This window comes from Equus quagga, chromosome 4, assembly GCF_021613505.1.
Source record: "Equus quagga isolate Etosha38 chromosome 4, UCLA_HA_Equagga_1.0, whole genome shotgun sequence".
Taxonomy (NCBI): domain Eukaryota; kingdom Metazoa; phylum Chordata; class Mammalia; order Perissodactyla; family Equidae; genus Equus; species Equus quagga.
This window is the reverse complement of record NC_060270.1, coordinates 106322632-106346765: the sequence shown is the minus strand read 5'-3', so window position 1 is coordinate 106346765 and position 24134 is coordinate 106322632. Positions and strand designations below refer to the sequence as shown.

Sequence of the window (24134 nt, the reverse complement as noted above, 5' to 3'; positions counted from 1 at the left end):
ACTTTCTGTCTGGATGATCTATCCATTGATGTAAGTTGGATGTTAAGCTCCCCTACTGTTATTGTGTTGCTGTTAATATCTCCTTTTAGGTCAACTAATAGTTGCTTTATGTAGTTGGTGCTCTTGTGTTAGGTGCATATATATTTAGAAGTGGTATGTCCTCTTGGTAGAGTGTCCCTTTTATCATTATATACTGCCCCTCTTTGTCTCTCATTGACTTTTTTATCTTCGAAGTCTACTCTGGTATAAGTATGGCAGCACCTGCTTTCTTTTGTTTGGCATTAGCTTGGAGTATCATCTTGTATCCCTTCATTCGGAGCTTGTGTTTATCTTTAGAGCTGAGATGTGTTTCCTGGAAGGAGCATATTGTTGGGTCTTGTTTTTCAATCCATCTGGCTACTCTGTGTATTTGATTGGAAAATTCAATCCATTTACATTTAGAGTGATTATTGATATATGAGGGCTTAATGCTGCCATTTTATCACTTGTTTTCCAGTTGTTCTGTATTTCCCTTGTTTCTCATCCTGTGTATTTCGGACTGCCAATTCAGTTTGATGGTTCTCTATGATGGTTTTCTCATTATTTATCGTTTGTGTCTCTGTTCTCATTTTTTGTTTAGTGGTTACCATGAAGTTTGTATAAAAGATCCCATAGATGAGCTAGTCCATTTTCTGATAGCCTCTTGTTTCCTTAGTCTAAGCAGGTTACATCCCTTTCCTCTCCCCTAAGTTATTGTTGTCACAACTTACTCTGTTTTGTGTTGTGAGATTCTGGTTAAAATGAAGTGATTATAGTTAATTTTGATGTTTTCCTTTCCATTATCCTTAATGTTCTTATTAAGTGTGCTAACCTGTTCTGATAAAGAGCTGCAGTTTTCTGATTTTGTCTGCCTAATTATCTCCTTGCTCAAGGATTTGTAAACCCTTTCCTTTTTTTTTCCAGGCATGAAGTCCTTCTTGATCATTCCTTCTGGGGAGGGGGGCTTGTGGCAGTGAACTCCCTCAGCTTTTGTTTATCTGGGAAAGTTTCTATTTCTCCATCATATTTGAAGACTACTCTTTTGGATAGAGTATTCTTGGCTGAAAGTTTTTGTCTTTCAGAATTTTGAATATATCATTCCACACTCTCCTAGCCTGTAAGATTTCTGCTCAGAAATCTGCTGAAAGCCTGATAGGTTATTTCTTCTGCCTTGCTGCCCTTAATATTTTTTGTTTGTCATTGACTTTTGCCAGTTTTACTACTATTTGCCTTGGAGAAGGTCTTTTTACATTCATGTAGTTAAGAGTTCTATTAGCTTCTTTTATGTGTAGTTCCAGCTCTTTCCCCAGGTTTGGGAAGTTCTAAGCTATTATTTCTTTGAACAAGCTCTCTGCTCCTTTCTTCTTCTCTTCTCCCTCTTGGATACCTATACTCCTTATGTTGCATTTTGTAATTGAGTTGGATGTTTCTTGGAGAATTTCATTTCTTGTTAATCTTAGTTCTCTCTCCATCTGAAGTATTTCTATATTTCTGTCCTCTAAATTGCTAATTCTGTCCTCAGTAATATGAGCTCTGTTATTTAAGGACTCCAAATTTTTCTGTATCTCTCATTGTGTTTTTCATCTCCACCATTTCTGATTGGTTTTTCTTTATAGTTTCAATCTCTTTTGTGAAGAATTCCATCTGTTCATTAATTTTATCACTGATTTCATTGAACTGTCTTGTCGAGTTTTCTTGTAACTCATTGAGGTTTTTTATGACAGCTATTTTGAATTCTCTGTCATTTAGATTATAAATTTCTGTGCCTCCAGGATTGATTTCTGTCTGCTTCTCAGAAAGCATCCAGAAAGTTTTTCTTCTGGTCTGGAGTATTAATATACCTCTTCATACTACTTGATGGGGTGGATTTGTGCCTATGCATAGTGGTAGTCTCTGGTTGCAGATTCCACCTGCAGCCACTAGGGGGCAGGAGGGGCAGGAGCTGTGTATTCTGAGCCTGCCGCAATCCCTGGCAGCTGTGCCTGTCCTTTGGAAGCTACACTGACTGGGCCCCTTTGTGTTTGCACACTCACTCCTGCTGCTTTACAAATGTATGTGTGTGCGGGCACTCTGGCGGGGTACCTTGCTCTGGGCAACTGCCCAAGCTGGTGTGCCAGGCGCAGGGAGGGGCACTCTGTTTCACGTGCACAATCCTGGGGGTACTCCCACTCTGCAGTGGCACTCTGCTTTCCTAGTGTGCTCAACTTGCTGAGGACATCCCCGTGATTGCTTAGCCTCCTTGGTATGGAGCTTTCCCGTGGGCTGGGAAGCAATTCTGAGAGCAAAGGCATTCCACAAAGGATAGCCTCTTACCCCCCTTCTCTCAGAGCCGTGTGCAGTCCTGCGCCCTAGGTCACTGCTGTTGGGGGAGGGAGAGAAGATCCCCTTGCCTCCTTCCACTGCCTCCTGGGGCTCCAGCACCTCCCCCTTCAGACGTATGGCTGCGTAGATCTCTCAGATGTCTGTTGTGTTGTGTGACTGTCCTCTGTTAGTTTATGAGTGTCTTTTTCACTGTATCTTAGGGGGAGAGTCTAAGGGAAGAGCTCACTCTGCCATGATGCTGACATCACTCCTGTCCTGGTTTTGTTATTTTATATTATCAACTATTTAGTCATATGTAATTAAAAACAATTACCTACATTGATCTTTTTGCTATTATGGTCAAGTATTGAGAGATTTATTTTGACATAGTCAGTGACATCTTTGGGTGGTTCTCATACTTTCCTTTAATTATATGGGAATATAATCTCAAACTGATTTCAGGAATATATTGCTGTTCTGTTGTACATCTGTTGAGACTGGATACTTATTTTGAACTGAGATGTTCCCATACATGCATACATATCACCATTAGAGACAACCAAACTATTATATTGTAAATGATATCCCTTCCTGTCAGTAAATTTAGGTCCACAAATCTATATAATCACTTTTAATAGCCGCCTGAAATTTTTTTTAATCAATATGGTCTAATTATATCTTGTGTGGACATTTTGGGTTATTTTTATTTTTTCTATTATAAAATAATTCTACCATAAATATAATCTGTATGCTTCTTTGTGGTCTTATCCAATTATTTTTTTAAGATAATTCCTAGAAGTGACAATGTTGAAGTAGAGGGAGTTGCTTGAACTTTATTTTGCTTATTCTTTAAAACCTTAGCTGCTTTAGTGTGAAAGTAAATTTTTTAAAAGATACAAAATCTCTTTGTTTTAGATGCTATTTGCAAATATCCAGGAAATATTTTATTTTAAAAAGGTAATTTTTCTGTTCTAAAGAGAAACATTCTTTATGTTGTGTTGTTTCCAAAACCTTTTTAAAATAATTTTATCCTGTAACCATGTTTCTCAAGTACTTAAAAGAGGAATTAAAACAAAATCACTTATATAAAGTATCTTTTCATTCTGTGATGTTTTAAAATTTTATTTTGATAAAACTTTTCTTCTCATTATAGAAGTGATGACTGTTCCTTACAGAAAAGTCAGAAATCAAAAATATGTGACATGTTAAACACTCGTGTTCTACCTATTTTAGGATAACTGTTGTGAGAACCTTGGTATATATGATCACAGTTTTGATGTCAATTTCTTTCTCCCATTAGGCACAGTGCCTTGAGATGCGCCAGAATTATTCAGGTGCTCTGGAGACTGTGAACCAGATAATCATGAGCTTTCCAAGTTTCCTTCCTGCTTTTGTAAAGAAAATGAAACTTCAACTAGCCTTACAGGATTGGGATCAGACGGTTGAGACAGCACAGAGGTTGAGTAAAAAATATAACACAAATACCTTTGGATCTGGTTATAATTTTGAGAAAAAAAAGATATGTGAATATTTTTATCATAAGATTTTTTCAAATTTGATTTTAACAAACAGTGTAGAATTAAGGGAAAACTTCATATTGTGTTGTTTTTAAAAACTGTATCTATTGGGGCTGGACTGGTGGTGTAGTGGTTAAGTTTGTGTGCTCCACTTCAGCAGCCCAGGGTTTGCGGATTCAGATCCTGGGTGCAGACCTACGGACTGCTCATCAAGCCATGCTGTGGCAGTGTCCCACATACAAAACACAAGATGATTGGCTCAGTTGTTCGCTCAGGGACAATCTTCCTCACCAAACCCCCCACCCCGCAAACTGAATTTATTGATTTACATAAATATCTGAGTACCAGTTTTAAGACAGACACTCTTTTGTGCAAACATACAAATATCCCTGCCCTCGTGAAGTTTGTATTCAAATGAGAGGAACCATATAATAAGCAGAACAAATGAGAAATCTTGTAGTGTGCTGGAAAGTTATAAGTGCTATGGAGAGAAGATAAAGCAGGAAAGTGAAATAGGGAGTGGAGGGAGGGGGCTCAATTTTATGGGATGGTCAGGGAAGGCCTCATAGAGAAGATGGCATTTGAGCAAAGGGAGCAAACCATGCAGATATCTGGGAGAAGACTTTGCAGAAAGAAGGAAAAGTTAGTGTGAAGAGCCTGAGGCAAGAATATGTGTCACATGTTTGAGGAGTGGGAAGGACTAAGATGATTAGGCTGTGAAGTCAGATTGGAAGGGTGGGAGGGAGCCAGGGTGCCAGGTCATGAAAGGTTTTGTGAGCCATTATAATGATTTTGGTTTTTCTTCTCAAGAGTGGGAATTGGAGAGTTCCCTCTCCTTCCTTCCCTCACTCTTTCTTCTTCTCCCTTCCTCCCCAACCCCTTTTTCTTGCTGTTTTTTAAGTTAAAGAAACCAGTATTTTATCCTGTCTGTTTTCTGTGATAAGATTTTTTTTTTTTTGAGGAATATTAGTCCTGAGCTAACATTTGCTGCCAATCCTCCTCTTTTGGCTGAGGAAGGCTGGCCCTGAGCTAACATCCATGCCCATCTTCCTCCATTTTATATGTGAGATGCCTGCCACAGCATGGCTTGCCAAGGGGTGCCATGTCCGCACCTGGGATCCGAACCGGCGAACCCCAGGCCACCAAAGTGGAATGTGAGCACCCAACCATTGTGCCACTGCGGCACCGCCTCTGTGATACAAATTTTATTGATTGTCTGCCATATGCCGTATAACATGTTGCTTATCCTCTGTATTGTAAATTGGTAGTGGATCTAGAGGCTTGGTTAGATTCATGTTCAATTTTTATTTTTTTTGGTGGCAATTTCTTCATAAGTAGTGAAGTGTTCTTCCATCAAAGGGACATAATCTCTGCTTGTGCTTCTTTTTGTGATATTAGCAGCTCAATACCTGGGTGCTTGGTTTAGGATTGCAATATGATTATGTCGTTCTTCATTTCTTCGCTGAAATATTTCTATAAAGAAAAATTTCAAATCTGCTGATTGGTTATCTAGTGTTATACATTATATAAGAAAATGGGATAAATGCTTGAGTGTTTTTCATTTACAGGTTTTAAAAAATGAAAAGTTCCCTAGCATCCTCCAATAGTAATGATTAATAGTTTGGGTTTCTTGTTTATATGACATGGATTAAACTTGAGTATTTCTAACTGTTTTGGTTATTATAATTGTTCAAATTGTCTCATCTTTGGCCGTTAGTAGCCTCTTCAAGTTTGTTCTTAAGTCCTTTGGACATGATTTAATAGTCTTTGATAGTTTTCTTGCTGTTTCGTATGGCAAGATATACCAGGGTCATTTTGTGTATTTACTGCCCCAAATAGTTATCAGCCATTGTCCAGGACAATCTAATGACTTTTAGTAGGAGATAATATTTGGAGGCCACAATTTGGGCACTAGTAACTATTTGATGTTTATATTTTTCCAGATTTCTTTTCTAGGTATCGTGTGTGTATGTATGTGTGTTTGTGTTATCTATATAACATATAAAAATATGTGTATATATTTTGGAAGGCGTTTGTAAAATAAGAAATAGACTTGTTATATAGTTTTAAGCTTGATTTTTCTTTAACTTAGTATTTCATGGATATCCATTCACATGGATATATGTAAATATTTATTAACAACGAATACCATTCCATAAAGTGTGCCTACAAATAGTTTATTTAATCTTTCCCCATTGGTAGGCATTTAGGCTGTTTCCAGTTTTTCATTCGTCTGAATATTGCAGTGAACACACCCATATACACACACGCCGTTAGACACATAGAGGAGTATTTCTGGAGGATGAGGGATTCAAATGAGGGATTACTGAATCAAAGTGTATTGTATTTGTTAGGTTAGGCTAAGCCCTTATAAAAATAGATCTAAACATATAATGGTTTAATACAACAGCTTTTTTTTTGTTAGATGTAGCTGTTCTGGTGAGTGTTAGAGTTGAGCAGGCAGCCTTCCTCCACACTGTCGTTAAAGGGCTTAGGCTCTTTCCATCTTGCAACTCTGCTGTTTCCTAAGACCTCGTGACACTGGTATCCACCTGGTAGAAGGGGAGAGTGTGGAGGACTCATTCCACTTTTCTTAAAAGCCCAGGCCCAGAAATAGCGTATATTGCTTCATCTCATATGGGCCACATCTAACTCCAAAGACGGCTGGGTAATGTTGGCTAGCCGTGTTCCCAAGCAGATGAGAGAGAACGGATCTGAGCAAACATCACAGTCTCTTCCTCGGGTATATACATGTGAGATTTTGATAGACACTGCCAAATTGTTCTCCTAAGAAGTTATACTGTTATACTTCCATCAATAGTCTATTGAATGCCCCTCCTGCTGTCCTCACCAAATCTAGCTGTTATCAGTGTGTGGGTTTTTTTAAACAATCCAGTAAAGTAAGAACGATACCTTATTTTTATTTTCATTTCCTTGATCATGTTGATACCGAGCATCTTTTTAATGCTAAAAGCAATTTTTTTTTCTTATTGATACCTTTATGGCAAGTTCTCCATCATATTGTTTCTTTTTTGATAATTTCCTTGGCTCTTCTTTTGCAGTTGATTGTCACAATTAACTTATTACCTGGGGCCGGCTAGTGGCATAGTGGTTAAGTGGGTGCACTCTGCTTCCACGGCCTGGGGTTCACAGGTTTTGATCCTGAGCGTGGACTTATACACTGCTCATCAAGCCATGCTGCAGTGCTGTCCCACAAACAAAGTAGGGGAAGATTGGCACAGATCTTAGCTCAGGGACAATCTTCCTCACCAAAAATAAAAAAGAAACATTCTAAGATTTTGGTTTGAATTGCATTAAATCTATAGATTATTTGGGGTGAATTTCTTTCTAACCCTAAATGATTATTATCATCAGGCAGCTATTAGTGCATAGCAAACAACTACAGATCTCAGGAGACGAGAATAAGCACTCATTTCTCACTTTTGTGTGGGTTATCTAGGGTCGGCTGATCTAGACCAGGCTTGGCTGGGGCCCAGCTTCACATTTCAGATCCAGCTGGGTGGGTATGGCACCCTATTGCACTTTGGGCTCTGGTCAGCCCTAGGGTATTCTTCCCTGGGCTCAAGCCGAAAAGGAGCAGCTACCCACAGGAAGCTGTCCTCATGGTAACAGCAGAGATGGAAGAGAACAAACAGAAATATGTGATGCCCCTCTGAAACTTAGGTGTGGCACACTGCCACTCCTGTGCACATTCCACTGGCCACTATAAGAAAAATGTCTCAGTCCATAGTCAAGGAGAAATAAAGTAAAATTCAGCTTTTGTAGGAGTTGCTGCTCAGTTACATGGCATAAGGTATGTATTCAGGAAGGGTGGAAAAACTTGGAACTAATAGTTGGGTGAACCACACTGTTCATGATAAGAAACCTAGTATGTTACCTTGTTTGTTCAGTTCTTTTGACCCTTGAGTAAAGTTTTACAGGAATTTTTATAGCTTTTGTATATTTTTTACTAAGTTTATATCTTCTTTTTGGGAGGGGGAGCTGTTCTACTATTAATAGGATATTTTACCATTCTATTTTCTAAGTTGTTTTTACCACATAGGAATCTATTTTAATGTTGTGAATTACGTTAACAGATTTTTTTTTTTTATTATTCAACTGATCTTTGCATTCCTGGAATTCTTGTAATAAATCTGTCTGGTCAAGGTGACTTATTCTTTTAATATGCTGCTGTGTATGGTTAGCTAATACTTCATTTAGGATTGCCAGAGGATTTAATCAGATTGGTACAATCTACTCATAGTCTTTTTAAAACATACTAAAAATTAGGATTCAGAGTTTTTTCTCGTTCTTTTTGAGAAAGATTAGTCCTGAGCTAACATCTGCCACCAGTCTTCCTCTCTTTTATATGTGGGACATCTGCCACAGCATGGCTTGATAAGCAGTGCGTAGGTCTGTGCCTGGGATCCAAACCGGCAAACCCCAGGCCGCCAAAGTGGAGCACATGAACTTAACTGCTAAGCCACAGGGCTGGCCCCTCAGGGTTTTTTGTAGTTTAAATAATGAGGTTGATAATTTTCATAAAGGAGATACCATTTTACTAATTAGAATTACTTATTTTGACAGTGGACTAGTCAGATCAGCAAACCTACTTTGCAAGCCCTCAAATAAAAGAAAATACATAAGTTTATTTCAACATTAAGTGAAATGTTTTTCTGCAGGTTAATGCTTGAAGATAATCAAAATGTGGAAGGACTCAGAATGCTGGCTCTTTACTATTTGTGTAGGGAGGGGGATATAGATAAGGTAAGTTGTACTGTCCTCTTTAAGTTTCCCGTATTAAAAACAGATACAGTCATACACACATGCACATACGTTAGAGCCTTGGAGTGCTTTTTTTGAATGTCTCTCATGGTAGGTTTTAGTTGATTCCTAGAAATACATTTTAACAAAGAGGTGAACTTCTTCAATCAACTAGTAAAGCAAAAACATTATATAGTTAAAATTACCCTTGGAAAATCCCTTAGATTGTTATTACAGTTTATGTGGTTTTCTATATAAAACTTCTATGCAATAATGTATATGATTCATGTAACCAGTGATACTGGATATGGAAGAATACATATACAAAATATAGTATTTTTATAATTTAATTGAGTTTGCATAAATTAAATGGGCTTAGGATAAAATCCCGTTGGACCTTACAATGAGGAACATGCTTCTCTAGTCGTGAGCACATTGACTGTGTACTGGATCATGGAATGCCAAATCCAGTCTGAGTCAAACAGTATTATAACAAGTAGTAGATTTGGATTGTGTTTTATCTAGTTAAACAAGTTAATGTGATGGTACCTAGTAAGTACTTCAGTAAATACTAGAAGAATCTTAGTAGGGGCAGCTCTTCAGTAAATTTTCCAGGCATTGAAATTACTTATACTAAGTACCTTAATGATTTTTCTATTCCAGAGAATATTTTAAATATAAACCAGGCTGTATAGGTCATCTAAGGGCTGATCTCATATAATATTAATGTTTATAAATATGTTATTCATATCTCATGTGTGTCATGAATTAATTATTGGAGAGAGAGCTTGGCATGTATAGTTAATTCAATATTATGAGTATCTTTACCTACCCAAAGGTTTCCATTCAGTAACAAATATTAAGGAAACACATTCAAAAACTCAATTCTTTATTGATAATTATTGAGCTTTTTAAAAGAACTTTTAATACATCTTACAACATATAAGATTTCATTGGAAGAGGGAGAATTTGTAAAAGCAAAGACCTCTTTAAATGTTAATAATGATATTTATTAGTCTGTATGTCATGTATTAGTTCTTTTATTCTTGGTTTATTTTAAAAATGGATACTTTTGTTGTAGGCTGCCACCAAGCTGGAAAGCTTAGGAAGTGCACTGGAGGCCATGGAACCACAGAATGCTCAGCTTTTCTATAAGATCACAATAGCCTTCAGCAGAACTGTAAGAGAGCCTATTACATACATGAGCTCTGTTATCTGTAGTTGGGAATATAAAATAAGTCACAAAGATTGAGGCACCAAAGAGCATATGGCCTAGAGTGAAAATAAAATATGTATCTAAATATGTGATATGTTCCTAAGAAAGGCAGTTCAGATGGATACACTTTCCAAGTCTAAGAAGCCATCATGGAGGCCTCATGGAGGAAGTGGCACTTGTTGAGCCTTTAAGGATGAGGTAGTGCCTTCCAGGCAAAGGAAAGAGAAAGTGGTTTATTTTCATCAGAGCATAGGATTTATGACTAGGGTTTTTCTTTTTTTTGTTATATTTTTAAAAAATATTTGAAAAAAGTTTTAAAATGAGTAATAGACTATTTTGGTGGGGGAAATGGTTGGTATCTTATTTTTTTATAATAGTAAAGAAATGTTTTTATTAGAAGTACCCAATAAAAAGAAGATAATCAGAAATGGAATAGAAAAATACAGCAGAATCTTTTTCTTTCAATTTTTTTACTTTTATCATATTTCAATTTCTTATAATGAACTATTACAAAGTAATAAAAATAAAACAACAAAAAACTGTAACACCTCTTGTTCCAGTATTAACAGGGTGCTGGATTATATAGCATAGATTCTTTTGAGTTTAGCTTGCTGCCTTCATGCATCATGTGAAGACTCATTTCTTCCACCATTTTTTTACCACTTGAACTAGAAAACCATCATCATACTTGAATTGGATTTGGCTTTATGCTGATGCAAAGCAAATGTAAAGACAGTTATAAGCATGTGTGCTGATATTTTGTGGCAATATAAGTTATAATTTTATAAAATTATTTTTTTAATCATATAACAAAAACAGTGCCCAGGAGAGCTTGGGTACCCAAGAGAATAATCTCAGTTTAAGAAACTCTAATCTAGAGCAACCGGAAGAGGGTCTGATGCAGCCCCAAACTGATGCTCATCCTAAGTATGGTCTCACAGTTTGCTGGGACACAAGTACCGGGAATTAAATGCAATTGAGAGACCCAGAATTGCCTAGATTATCTACAGTTTTAGATTGTCTGGTTTAGAGGAACATAGATTAGTGTGATATACCTGACATTTAAAGACTTTCACTAAAAGCAATGATGCATGAGTAGTCAGGATGATGGCCTGGGGAAGAAGAGATCCAGTGACAGCGGGCCACCTGAACATGTGACTCATGTAATTATCCTAATATTTGCCATATTTACAATCAGGATTGGAATAGAAAAATGTAGCAGAATCTTGAAATCAATACCTGGAATGAGAGGGCTGAGAAGTCACTTAATTAAACTAGAAAGAAAAATAAGGACAAAGGTAAACTTGAGTAAGTAAAATATTTAGTAAATACAAAGTTGAAAGAAAAACATCAAAGATTAGTAATTGTTAAATGACGTGAATAAACGGCATTCTCTTATTTAAAAACAAAGATTATCAGATTGTGTGAAATTTACAGGAAAAAAAATCCCTGATATTATAAAAATTTCAGTTAAGGAGGGTATTAACCTTTCTTATTTACCTATTTCCAAAGTATTTTGATTAGTTTATAGAAATTCAAGCTGTTTAGTATGTTACTCTTAAAAGTTGTCTTCAAAAGTCATATACTTATTCTAACAGCACTGCTATTTCTTGAAATATTTTTGAAGTTTTCTTCAGGAAGATTCTAAGGCATCATCTTTTAAAATATTCGCACTGGTGGCACACTTGTCTTTAGGGAGAAAGCAGATCTTTGTCCTTTTTGATTCAATAAAAAAATACATATATATAACCTTTAAGTAATAATTTTCCTGATTTGCAAAATAATTGTGAGACAGTTTGAGAAAAGAGTTCTGAAAAATATGCCTGTGCAACAACATCGTCGGAAGTATACTTTTCAAGATAGCTGTTTTTTAAAGCACTACTTGTTAGGGTATTTCGGTTCTGATAGGCTGTAAACTCTTGCTGTACTGTCTAGAGAGTAAATAGAAAAGTTATATTTTTCTTTGGTTATTAAATAATTTTATTGTTTTTTTCTTCATTCTGCTTCTGGGAAGTACAAATAATATGTGTATATGTTGAGGAAAAAAATAATCCTTCCGCCTGAGCAGAAGTGTTCTAGTTTAACTTAAATTTTTTTTTCCTTTTAGTGTGGACGTAGTCAACTGATTCTTCAGAAACTTCACACGTTCCTAGAAAGAGCTTTTAGTTTGACCCCTCAGGAATCAGAATTTGCTACAGAACTTGGATACCAGTTGATTTTACAAGGAAAAGTTCAAGAGGCATTGAAGTGGTATGAGACTGCCATGACGCTTAATGAAACCAGTGTCCCTGCACTGATTGGTATGACCCCTGTTTCTACACATGTTTCTTGAATAGACACAGGTGATGATTGCTTTTAATACCTGCCACTAAAGAAGAAAAAATGTATTTTGTGGCTTTCTAAATTTAAACTATTCTCCACTATCCACAAGAGAAAAAAATCACGTTTTTAAAAATAAAATTTTTACTTCTTAAATAATAGCTTGAGAGAATAGATTTTTATGAGATAGTTCCTTTAAATTATGAATTTTTTAGTAACTGATTTTACATGGTACAAAGTAACCCATTGTATTTTCTCTCTCTGTTTTCTTTTTCTTTTTGTTTGTTTTTAATCTAAAACTTTAATGTATTAAGGGAAAAAAAGCCGATGTATTGTTATTGTTTGTGTTAGCTTGAAGTGTGGATGCCTGAAATGATGCAGACTGACTGTTTCTGTCCTGTTTGGTTTTAGGATTTATCCGATGTCAGTTAATAGAAGGGCAATTACAGGATGCAGATCAGCAGCTGGAGTTCCTTAGTGAAATTCAGCAGTCTATTGGGAAATCTGCGGTATAGTATTTTATCACATGGTAGATCCTAGCCACTGTTTATAAAATATGAAATTTTAAATGTCTTATTATTTACTAATGGCTTTAAAGGACTCGTGTACACGAATTTTAATATGTAATTACATTTATTAGTTTCCCTCTATGCAAAATTAGACTTTAAGTATTCTTCCACAAGATTCTAAAAATCCATCCAAGCTAATACTTAAGTTTGAACAAATATACACATAAATAGCACTTCATATACTTTGAAATCTAAGTAGAAATAACTAGCTTTATAACTAGATATAGTAATTTATGAAAACTACTTATTTTCCAGGAATTAACCTATTTACATGCAATTCTTGCTATGAAGAAAAATAAACGACAAGAAGAAGTTATTAATTTGTTAAATGATGTCCTGGACACTCATTTTTCACACTTAGAAGATTTACCTCTTGGGATACAGTATTTTGAGAAGTTAAATCCTGATTTCTTGCTAGAAATTATTACAGAATATCTGAATTTCTGTCCAATGCAGGTAAATAGTTCTGGAACTTATTTTCAAGGCTGTATTTACATGATGTTTTATAAAAGATGCTAGTAAATTATCTTCCACATGTTAGACTACGTTGGCATCTTAAAATTTGTATTTGTATCTGTGTTAGTTGGAATAGTTTTTAATCAGAATATTTATGGTAATGACTGCTATCAACTAATAAATGTGTTGGTTTACTAATACTCGTTTGTAATTCATAAAATCTTAAAATCTTGAGTTTAGAAGAACTGTTAGAAGTCATCTAATTCAGACACTCACCTTATATTTGAATTTACTCTCTTAAATCCTCATTGAGTGTGCATCCCACATCTGGATGCACTCAAAAATGCAGTGCTTGTTGTATAACTATGATTATTAGACTGCATTTCCTATGTTAAGTCAGGTGTGCTTTGTGTTAAAAATTCACCCATTTACTGGTCCTGCTTCTGCCCTCTGGAGTGACATGGAGCAAGTTCAGGCACTTAACTCTAAGCAAGGATCATTCCTCATTCTATTTATAAAACAGACTTTCAGATTTTGGAAATTAGTTTTTGTGTTCCCCTAAACAATCCCAGATTTTCAACTGTTTCTTTTTTATATGATCAGTTTGAGAACCCTGGTTGTGAGCCTGAGGATATCCTTTATTCTGTCCACCCCTCTCATTAAGCTCAGTGGTCCAAATATGGATTTGGCCTGCAAAACCTAGATTAGATCCTTCTCCTTCCTAATTCTGGATATCCATCCAGCTGTCTTTTTATGAATCGTATTACATTATTGACCCTTATTGAATTAACAGTTAACCAAAGTCCTTAGATCTGTTATTCTCTGTATCTTTGGACTCTACATTTATCCCTTTGAAATTTTATTTCCTCAGATTCATCCCATAATTCCAGATTACCATATCCTTTTGGATCCTAATTGTCATCTATTTTATATGGATGTTTATTGTCATAGATCATCTGCCTTATCTGGATCTGAGTAGAACTGAGAATGGAACCCTCTGTTGTGTTACCAGAGAGTGCATTCCGAATTGTTATGGATCCATTAGTCGACACTTTTATTATAGACAGTAAGCAGATGACTTTACTTTCTTATGCTCAACTCACAATTCAAAACAGGGACACCGTGATGGGCACTATCAAATACTTCGTTGCTCAAAACATAGTTCTTAGCATTCTCCTGATCCACAGCTTCACTAACTGTGTTAACAAGGAAATGAGGGTAGTGACCTTTCCTTAGGAACCCATGCTGCTTTTTATTGATCATCACATCCTTTTCCAGACTTTCACAATCTCTTTTTTTAAATTAACCCCCTCTGGAATACCCCCTGGGATTGATCTCAGTCTCCCATGTCACGATCTGTTTTCAGTTGCTTAGAAGTTGGAATGCATTTTTCAGTACTCCTGCCACGTTCAGGATTCATTCAACAAATGCTTGTAGAGAACCCAGCACTCTGTTCGGAGCTGGGGAAATAGTTGTTTAAAAACAAACTACAACCCTTGCCCTCTGGAAGCATGTATACTAGCAGGAAGAGACGGATAGTATAATTAAGTAAATTATGTAGTATGTTAGAAGATAACAGGAGAAAATAACAGAACAGGATTGAGGGGGTAATGTTAAGTAAGGTGGTCTGGGTAGACCTCCTTAAGATGGTAAAATCTGAAGGAGTCATGTGGAAATAGGGTGCAGAGTGTGTGAGGCAAAGGGAGCTGTTGTGCAGTGGCCCAAAGGGACACAAGGAGATGAGGGTGGTTGGGATGGAGTGAAGAGGAGGCGGGGAGTCAGAGAAAGATCATTGCACAGGAGACCACTTGTAACTTCTCTGTCTTCAATTCTGAGGACATGGGGAGCCACCAGAGAGTTTCCAGCATGATTCCATTCAACATTTCAAAAGGGTTTTTCTGGCAGCTGTGCTGAGAGTAAACTGTAAATGGAGCAAGAAATAATGTATTACGTGATAGTTGGGTCCCTAGGCCAGAGACATACTATTTTTTCATAATGTAACCTTTATCAGCATGATAGAACCTAATTAGCATTTATAATGCTGTTTTCATAGGGAAATATCAGAAATGCACACTTGTCTCTCCAGCCTGTTCCTGCTTCTTTGGCCCTTTTATATATGTAGGGTTTTTTAATATTCAAACAGATGTTATCTTAGAGATTGTTCACATAAGTCCTGTTTTTTTCCTATGATTCAGTCTAAAACTACAGTAAAAATGCTGGTTGTTCTCAATAACTAATTCTTAGGAAGTGGCAAAGGACATTATCAGAACCTCAGCTATACTTTCATTATTTTCAGGTATGCTGACAAAGTAAATATGTTTTAAGAATTTACTCTTTATCCATTACCATGTGAAGAAGTGTAAAATTCTGATCCTCCCTTAGTCGTGTAAAGGGACAAACAAATATGAAACTACTATAGAACTGTATAAGATAGAAATGTTAAATTTTATTGCAGTAATAATTTGCAGTCTTTAATAAGTGTTGTAGAAACCTTAAGAAGTTGAGGTCTTCTGGGCACCAGTGGTTATATTCTGAAAATCCTTTTGAGGATGCATTTTTTTGGGGGGGCCTCAACATAGTGAGAAGATGCAACTTTCTTGTCAGTGACAATGGCTTGTTGTGGGAGTGATTGTCAGTAAGAGGCTGTAGTCCAGTGAAGAATGTGTGTGGGGGGGATGTAGGGTTGGGGGGATGGGGAGGATCATCCTTCAGATCAAGGAAACAGTACTAGTGGGGCAAAGGAGGGAGAATGAACGTTTGATGTGTAAATTCTTAATATCACATTTCTGAGTTGCGAGTGGATAACCATTGGATAGAGATTGGTTGAGTAGACAACCATTAAAAGAATAAACAAATGGCCTAGTGCTGCTTTGGTTATCATATTCACTATTGATAAAAGTACAAAACAAATTGAGGGCATACAGCATGCCAGGCAGAAAAGGGGCGAATGTGAAGGTGTGAGACATTTGATGTTACATACGTGAGTGTGTTCTCCTCTCTGATTTCTACTAGGAAATCAAAATGTGAATTCTCTAAAACCTGACCTTACAGTACTCTAGGGGTAGTGCAAATTATTGAATTGGGTAAATCGCAAGGCAGGTTTAGAATTAAAACTTACGTTGCCTTGACTCTCAATTCCAGCAAGAAACTCTGCCTCTTAGTTATCTTTATTTTGAACAGATATGTTTCCTTGATAAAGTTTTTGAGCAGATATGCTCTTTTCGTATGTTATCAAATTTGTAATTGTGTTATAATTTCATAATTATTTTGCTGAACAAAAGCCATTATTTACATAGTCTGTTCCTAGATCCCAGGGAGATAAATTAGTCTAGTCAGAGTAAAGAGATTAGGCAATAAATAGAATAAGAAAAATTTTAGAAAAATACATGGTTTTGCTATTCACATTGCTTAATTTGGGTTTGTTTTTAGCTAACTGCTATTATGAACTTACAAGATGTTTTGCTAATTTGTTTGTTTAGCCTGCAAGTCCTGGGCAACCTCTTTCTCCACTTCTCAGACGTTGTACCTCAATCCTGGAGACCATAGTAAGAACTGTACCAGGTCTTCTGCAAGCTGTCTTCCTAATAGCAAAAGTGAAATATTTGTCAGGTAAGGTGTACCACTTAAAATAACCTTTGTAGGGGCTGGCCTGGTGGTGTAGTGGTTAAGTTCACATGCTCCGCTTTGGTGGCCCAGACTTCACTAGTTTGGATCCCAGGTGCGGACCTACACACCACTCATCAAGCCATGCTGTGGTGGCATCCCACATACGAAATAGAGAAGGATTGGCACAGATGTTAGCTTGGCAACAATCTTCCTCAAGCAAAAAGAGGAAGATTGACAACAGATGTTAGCTCAGGGCCAATCTTCCTCACCAAAAAGAAAAGAAAAGTTTGTAATCTGGTGTTCATAAAAACAGGCATAAACTAAGTACTCCACGTATATGGAGAATAGTCACATAAAGTGCAAATTTTACATGTGTACAGATCAGTAATTTTTGTCCAAAATAAAATTGCCTAACTTCCTTTACTATTTAATTCTTTAAACATTACTATAAACTTTTGTGGTTCTAATGAATTGCTGGGAAAATACAATTCTACCACTTAAAAAAAAGTTCATCTGATGGTCCTGGAGGCTGGCAATAGTAATTTATACTCTTTAATTCAGAGTTGTTGACTCATTGCCTAGCCAAATGTGATATTTACCAGGTTTCAGGCCCTTATGAAGTTTATTAATTAATTTATGTTTAGTTTCTGTGACTGGTTATGTATAACTAAAAAAACATAGCCTCAATTATAACCTTAGCTTCTTAGGATACAAACATATGTATGACTATATGCATGAAGATAGATAATCATATGGTTCTTATGTATCTACCTTTGCTGGCTGAATGCTATGCAAAGTAAATTAAGTTTGTAAGGTCTTAAAGCGTAGAAACTAATGTAAAAATATTCTCATAAACAGTTATTTCTTATACATAATGGAAAGAGTTCAGAGATTGACTTTACCATTTTTTTGGATCTCAGTTTTAATTGTTTAAAAAAAAAAGAACTAGATGATCTCAAGAGCTTGTTTCACCTTTAAAATACTCCAGTTGTAAGAAGTGACTCTATAATACCTTCCTCTGATTGAGTTCCACTATTGAGCCACATGATATTTCTACCTTCTTCCCAACTGGAATGGGTATCACCTCCCAGGTGATCAAACTGGGATTTTGAATTATGTGATTAGTTTATTAAACACTCATTATTTATTTTGAAATTTGATATAAACCAGTCTCAGGATAGTAATACTTAATTGCTGAAGTCTCTAGGACTGAAAGTTTTGTATATAAACCCCATTTAACAAAAAAAGCAGCCCGAAATAATTTGAAATAATGATGGCACATGTCTAATAGCAGTATTCTTACTAAATTCCCAACTGCAATGACTTCGAACACTGGCTACCGGGGGTCAGGCCAAACCTCCCAGGTTAAGGGCGCAATCCTCCATCAGACTGCCCTCGCTTCAGACACCAGCCACAAGTTCGGGGCTTCCTAAGGCCACCTGCACTTCTGACTAGCTGGCTACAAATTTGATGGTTCCTATGACCCCTGTCAGGTTTGATAATTCACTAGAAGGACTCACAGAACTCAGGAAAACATTATACTTAACGATTCTCCAGTTCTTTATTATAGCAAAGGATATTAATCTGAACCAGTAAAAGGAAGAGGAGATGCACAGGGTGGGGTCTGGGAGGGTCTGAGATGTGAAGCTTTTGTTGTCCTCTCCTCGTGGAGTCAGGACACTTGTACTTTTCGACACATCACTATGTGACAATACCTGTAAATCATTAGCAACCAGGAAGCTCACCCAAGCTTCAGTGTCTAGAGTTTTTGTTAGGCTTTCGTTACATAGGCATGGGTTGAATCATTGGCCATGTGGTTCAGCTCCCCTACCCTGCAGGTCAGGCTGATGTCACATGGCTCAAAGCCCCAGCCCTCTAATCCTGTGGTTGGTCTTTCTGGCATGGCCAGCCCGAATCCTGAATCACATCTTGAGCATAAACTATCAGGGCCCACCACAAATAACAAAGACACTTGTATCACTTGGGAAATTCCAAGATTTAGAAACTCTTTCCCAGGAACCGGGGACAGAGGCCCGCCAAATTCTTTATTACACAGGACCCTGGCAAAGACAGATCTGCAGACAGAAGTGTCTTTCATTTTTCCCTCAAGAGAAATTGGGCTGCTCTTAGATAAGAATGTGATGTTTCTGTGATCTTTGTTTATGTGGTTTATTTTTCCCAACAGTGATGACCCATTTCTCCATTTTTAAATACTTAGTGCCTTCTGAAGTAACTCCACACATCCTTCCCCATTACCTTTAAAAAAAGACTCTAATCACATTTATTCATACAGCCCTCATTTTCTTTAGTCTCTTACTTGCAAACCCTGATTTTTTTCTATGTACTTTTCTCTCCTTAGTAATAACCTCTTTTTTTAAGTTATCTCCTTAATCCTTCTCCTTCCTAAAATAACATGAGGGTGGTAATTTGCATGCAAATTTATTATGCTTAACCTTCCTATTTCCTTTTTTGTCTGCACAGTCTGAGTGTTGGATTGCATCACAATGAAAAAGAATCCAGTATTTACAGTGTTATGCTTGATGGTTAATTGACAAATTTTGATGCTATATTTAATAAGTTATTGTGCTACCTCAGCCAAATTTCTGTCCATTAATCCTCTGTCTCTAAGAAGAATGTTTTCTGTTTAAATGGATTTCTGTTATAAGTAGGTTGAGCCTTTGGGAACTGGAAGCCCTGACTGTAAGCCTTATTTTATCTATTGAGGGGTCAGGTAAGGGTAAGGGGAGTAATTGAACAGAAAATAATTTAAGATCTCTTCTTCCCTCACCCTCTCGTAGCAAAGTTGCATGGGGAGCTGGCCTAGCTATACCTACTTAAGGCCAATTTATGAGATGGCTAAATGCAAATCAGTGTGGGTTACATCATGAGAAACTTCTAGCACCTAGAGTCTGTGCTATTGTTTCTCTGAAGAGCCTCTTTCTATCGCATCTACCAGCCCAAGGTAGATTTCACTATTCCACTACTTTAATCTTGATCATTTCCTTCTATTTTAAGACTCCCAAATGTACAGTATGTGTGTTTCCAAAACATTTGATATTTCAGTTGGTATTTAAAGGCATTTTAAACATATAACTCATATTTCTAAATCTCTGTAATATATCCTTATGTCTTTTTTGTTATTTAATGTACAGTAATAAAATTTCTGGCCAAGAATGATTACTAATCTAAATCCTCATTGTTAATGTGACACTATCACATTCTCGCTATTTAAATTTCTGTGTTTTACATAGCTTATTTTGAATGAAGGAAATGAAATTATAAGAAAAAAAATTTTTTTGACAAGGAAAATAAAGATATGTTTATGGGCCTCTCAGTAGCAGTGGTGATCGATTCTGATCTTTTCACACACTTTTCCTGCTTTGCTACTTATGATCAAGGGGTGGCTGACTTACAAGTACATTCTTTCATGCAGACTAAAAGGAAGCTAACTAGTGGAGGTAGAGATTAAACCATGACCTTATGAATTATGAACTTTATGACTTTAAGTTCAAACGCTGGAACTATCCATAGACTAAATATTTCTCTCTCAGATCTCCATCTCTTAATCACTTGAATTATAATAGTGCTTGTTCCCTCATTAGGTGACACTGAAGCAGCCTATAATAACCTGCAGCACTGCCTGGAGCACAGTCCTTCTTACGCAGATGCGCACCTCCTGATGGCTCAGGTTTATTTGTCTCAGGAAAAATTCAAATTGTGTTCTCAGTCTCTTGAACTTTGTCTCAGCTATAATTTTAAGGTAAGTATCCCAGACTCGAGGGGATAAGACACATCACCCTCTTTGAACCTTTAGCAAACATTTACATGTTCAGCTATTTTGTATGTTAGCCTGTAACATTTTGCTAGCAAATGCATTCTTGAAGGGAAAAGATTTTGGACTCACAAGCAGTAGGAGAAAAAAATGGAGGCAACTGTGGTGTAGTTAAAAAACTGTATGAACTTGGTGACAAAAGACCTGGGGTCAATGTCTGGTCTTCCCGCTTATCTCTCTCTCAACCTCAGCTTTCTTTTCTATAGAACTCATATGATAATACCCTTTGGTTATAGTGAGCATCAAATGCGATAATGAACGTATGTAAAAATAATTGTAAACTGTAGAGCGTTCTGCTAAACATTTGTGTGTATAGGGATTTTATTTTATTACCTGTTCCTCTCTTGGACCTGGGTTTTTAATAACTTCTTTTTAAATTGATCATCAAAGGGCATCTAGTCATGTGGTTTGAGGATATAAACACACTAGATTTCTATCTAAGGTATTCTGTTACGTCGCATATCCCTCGGCTTTGGGGAAAATCCTGGGTCAGGTGCTCCCGCAGCTACCTGGAGTCGTGGAGGCACTCCTCAGACTTCTGCTTTGGTTCATAGGGTCTTGAGCCCTCTTATGTGAGAACCCTTCAGGGGACTGGGAATTGAAGTTTCAGGCAAGATTTGCATAAGATACTGCCTGCTTCTTGGGACAGTGGTTCTCAGGACTGGTGGTGCATCATACTCCCCACCTCAGTGCCCCCCATCAGTGAATCCAAATCTCTGAGAGAAGAGCATAAGCATGAGTATTTACACAAAGCCCACAAGTAACTGAGGCTTAGAAACACAGTCTGAAGGATGACTGTAGCCGTCCTGAACAGTACATGGCTGCCACAGCACCTCATTCTGGATTGTCTACTTCCCTTTGATGACTCCTTCCTCATTCATTTTGTCTTTCTCTTATTTTTTTGTATATGCTTTTGATAGCCAAAATAAAGACAGAAGCTTCATTGCTACATGTTTCAGAGTAGTATAAAGGGTAAAATCAATGTTTAACTAAAGTATTCTGAAATTTTTAATCAAAATTAAAAAATAAAGGAAAAAAACTGTTTCTAGAAATCTCATAATTTTGTATTACTATTAGAAGTCCCAGATAAATTCCTTTCCTGAAAACTCAAATAATTTCTTAAAATATATTTGTAAACTTTGTATTTTCTCATCTATCATGGTAGAAAAGCTTAATCAACTTGTTTGTCATCCAGGAGGATGCTAGGTAGGGACAAGTTCTCTGAATCTGATTTAATATGATAAATGATCAGAAAGTTATTAAGAGGACAGAAACAGAAATAGACCTCATGTATACAATCACAGATAGACTGTCCACGTTTTTTGGATTGTAAATTATGTGTTGATGTTATAAGCACTCCAAGGAAGTATTTCTGAATATTATTTTTTCAGGTGAGAGAATATCCTTTGTATCATTTGATAAAAGCTCAGTCACAAAAGAAAATGGGAGAAATAGCAGAAGCAATTAAAACTCTGCATATGGCAATGAGTTTACCAGGAATGAGGAGAATTGGAGCTTCCTCAAAATCAAAGTACAGAAAAACTGAAGCTGATGCAGGCCATCGTTTATCCATCTTTCTCGAGTTGGTGGAGGTTCACCGCTTAAATGGAGAACAGGTACGTCAGACTTTCATTCAGCGGCTCAGGTCTGAAGTTGGTTATTCAAGTCTATATTTTAATAAGAAATGAAAAAGCTAAAATTATTCCCTGATCAAGTGGTAAAGTTTAGAAAATGTATTTCTCATTGCTTTGCGCCAAATCATGTTCTTTCTTCAGGCTCCTGAAGTTAAGCATAGCTTGCACTTGGATGATTTTAAGTATCAGTGTACTTATGTTGGCTACTATGAAATGTTATAGTATAAGTAATAATATAATGTAATATGATGTACTGTGAAATGTATAATATAATGTAATGTATATGATAATATATGATTATCCTGGCTGCCATGAAAGGTAATAGTATAATATAGTCATAATTCTATGAATTCTTAAAAGGATTCACACACACATACAATTACCACTGGAATAAATGAAACTACCAACCTGAAATTCTAATAGTTGAGAAAACAAAAGAACCATTTGATGAATACAGCTTTGGGAAACTCATAGGACGATCATAAAATCAAATACGTTAAAAAAATAATACAGCTAGAAAGAAAGGAAGCGTATAATTCTGAGAGAGTTAAAGCCTTGTAGAAAATAAGGAACTTAATGTCATTTATATCCGTTTCTTAGGTTGCAGCAGCTCCTAATCAGTTATTTTCATATTTTAGTGGAAATTAAGCAGGCTGTGTCTAAATACTTACCAAGTCTCAAAGAATTTGTTTCACTAATAAATTAACATAATATACATTTAAGAAGAAGAACCAGTTCTATCATAGATAGCTGATTCTAAGATGCACCATTTTTTTCACATTTTAAGTTTGCTGAAATCAGAACATCTTATCTCTAGAGTTGAGATGAATCTTAAAATAAATGACATTTTAGACTCACTGAGGTACAGATTTGGAAATGAGATAATATATTCCCTGAGGTATAACAAAAGTGATGTCCTAGCAGAGGGAGTAAAGTAATCTGCTACTTGATGAAGAGCCATTGGGTTCAGTGGGTGACTGTGGACTGGACCCCATCAAGGGGGCAGTAATGAACACAGCTAAGAATTTAGGCTTTGGCGTCAGGCTGCCCGAGTTTGAATTCTGGTTCTATCATTTGTTAACTTACCTCTCTAAATCTCAATTTGTTTACTTGCAAGATGGGGTAATAATAGTAACTACTTTACAGGGTTTTGTGAAAAGTAAATGGGTTAAGACAATGCTGTATGCAAAGTAAATGCTTATTAAATTATAGTAGCAGCAACTCTTATGTAGCAACTGCTGTTTTCCTAGTTAAGAAAACACTTTCAGTTAGCAAATATTTATAATGTCATCTGAATTTAGTCTCTGAGTTTAGTTTTAAATTTTTATACTTTTGGAAAAACCATCCCTTATTTCCTGAATATCTTAACTAAACTAGCATTTATTGTTCATTCTGTTTTAGTAGAAAATCCTCGCTTCTGTTGTAATTTGTTGAATATTTTGAATGTTATTTTAATTTCACCTTTACAGCATGAAGCAGCAAAAGTTTTACAAGATGCCATCCATGAGTTTTCTGGGACATCAGAAGAATTGCGTGTTACTATTGCTAATGCAGACCTAGCTCTGGCCCAGGGAGACGTTGAGCGGGCTTTAAGCATGCTTCGGAATGTTACTGCTGAACAGCCATATTTCATAGAAGCTAAAGAAAAAATGGCAGATATATATCTGAAGCACAGAAAAGAGAAAATGTTATATATCACTTGTTATAGGTAAATGCTTATTTCAACCCATTATATTTTGACACATTTATCTCCAAAAATTAATTCCCAGATTTATTTTTGTCTTCCTTGTAACTGCTTTACAGATACTTTATAGATCCTTTCTTTAATGAATTCTTGCTTCCTTCTCGTATTTCCAACCATAATCACTCTGGCCAAGTTCCTCACTCTCCCTGAAACATAAA

At 36.3% G+C, this 24134-nt stretch overlaps 1 protein-coding gene across 3 annotated transcripts in view; it reads left to right on the top strand.

Moving 5' to 3' along the window:
- The window catches only part of TTC21B (tetratricopeptide repeat domain 21B), an 81630-nt gene that overhangs the window by 15268 nt on the left and 42228 nt on the right, over positions 1-24134 (top strand). For all 3 annotated transcript variants that reach the window (XM_046659077.1, XM_046659078.1, XM_046659079.1), the window contains 10 exons: positions 3620-3777; positions 8519-8603; positions 9682-9780; positions 11924-12116; positions 12547-12644; positions 12960-13160; positions 16640-16769; positions 20369-20526; positions 21990-22214; positions 23702-23940. In XM_046659077.1, coding sequence (XP_046515033.1) covers positions 3620-3777; positions 8519-8603; positions 9682-9780; positions 11924-12116; positions 12547-12644; positions 12960-13160; positions 16640-16769; positions 20369-20526; positions 21990-22214; positions 23702-23940 — 1586 coding nt within the window. The remainder of the gene's footprint in view (positions 1-3619; positions 3778-8518; positions 8604-9681; positions 9781-11923; positions 12117-12546; positions 12645-12959; positions 13161-16639; positions 16770-20368; positions 20527-21989; positions 22215-23701; positions 23941-24134) is intronic.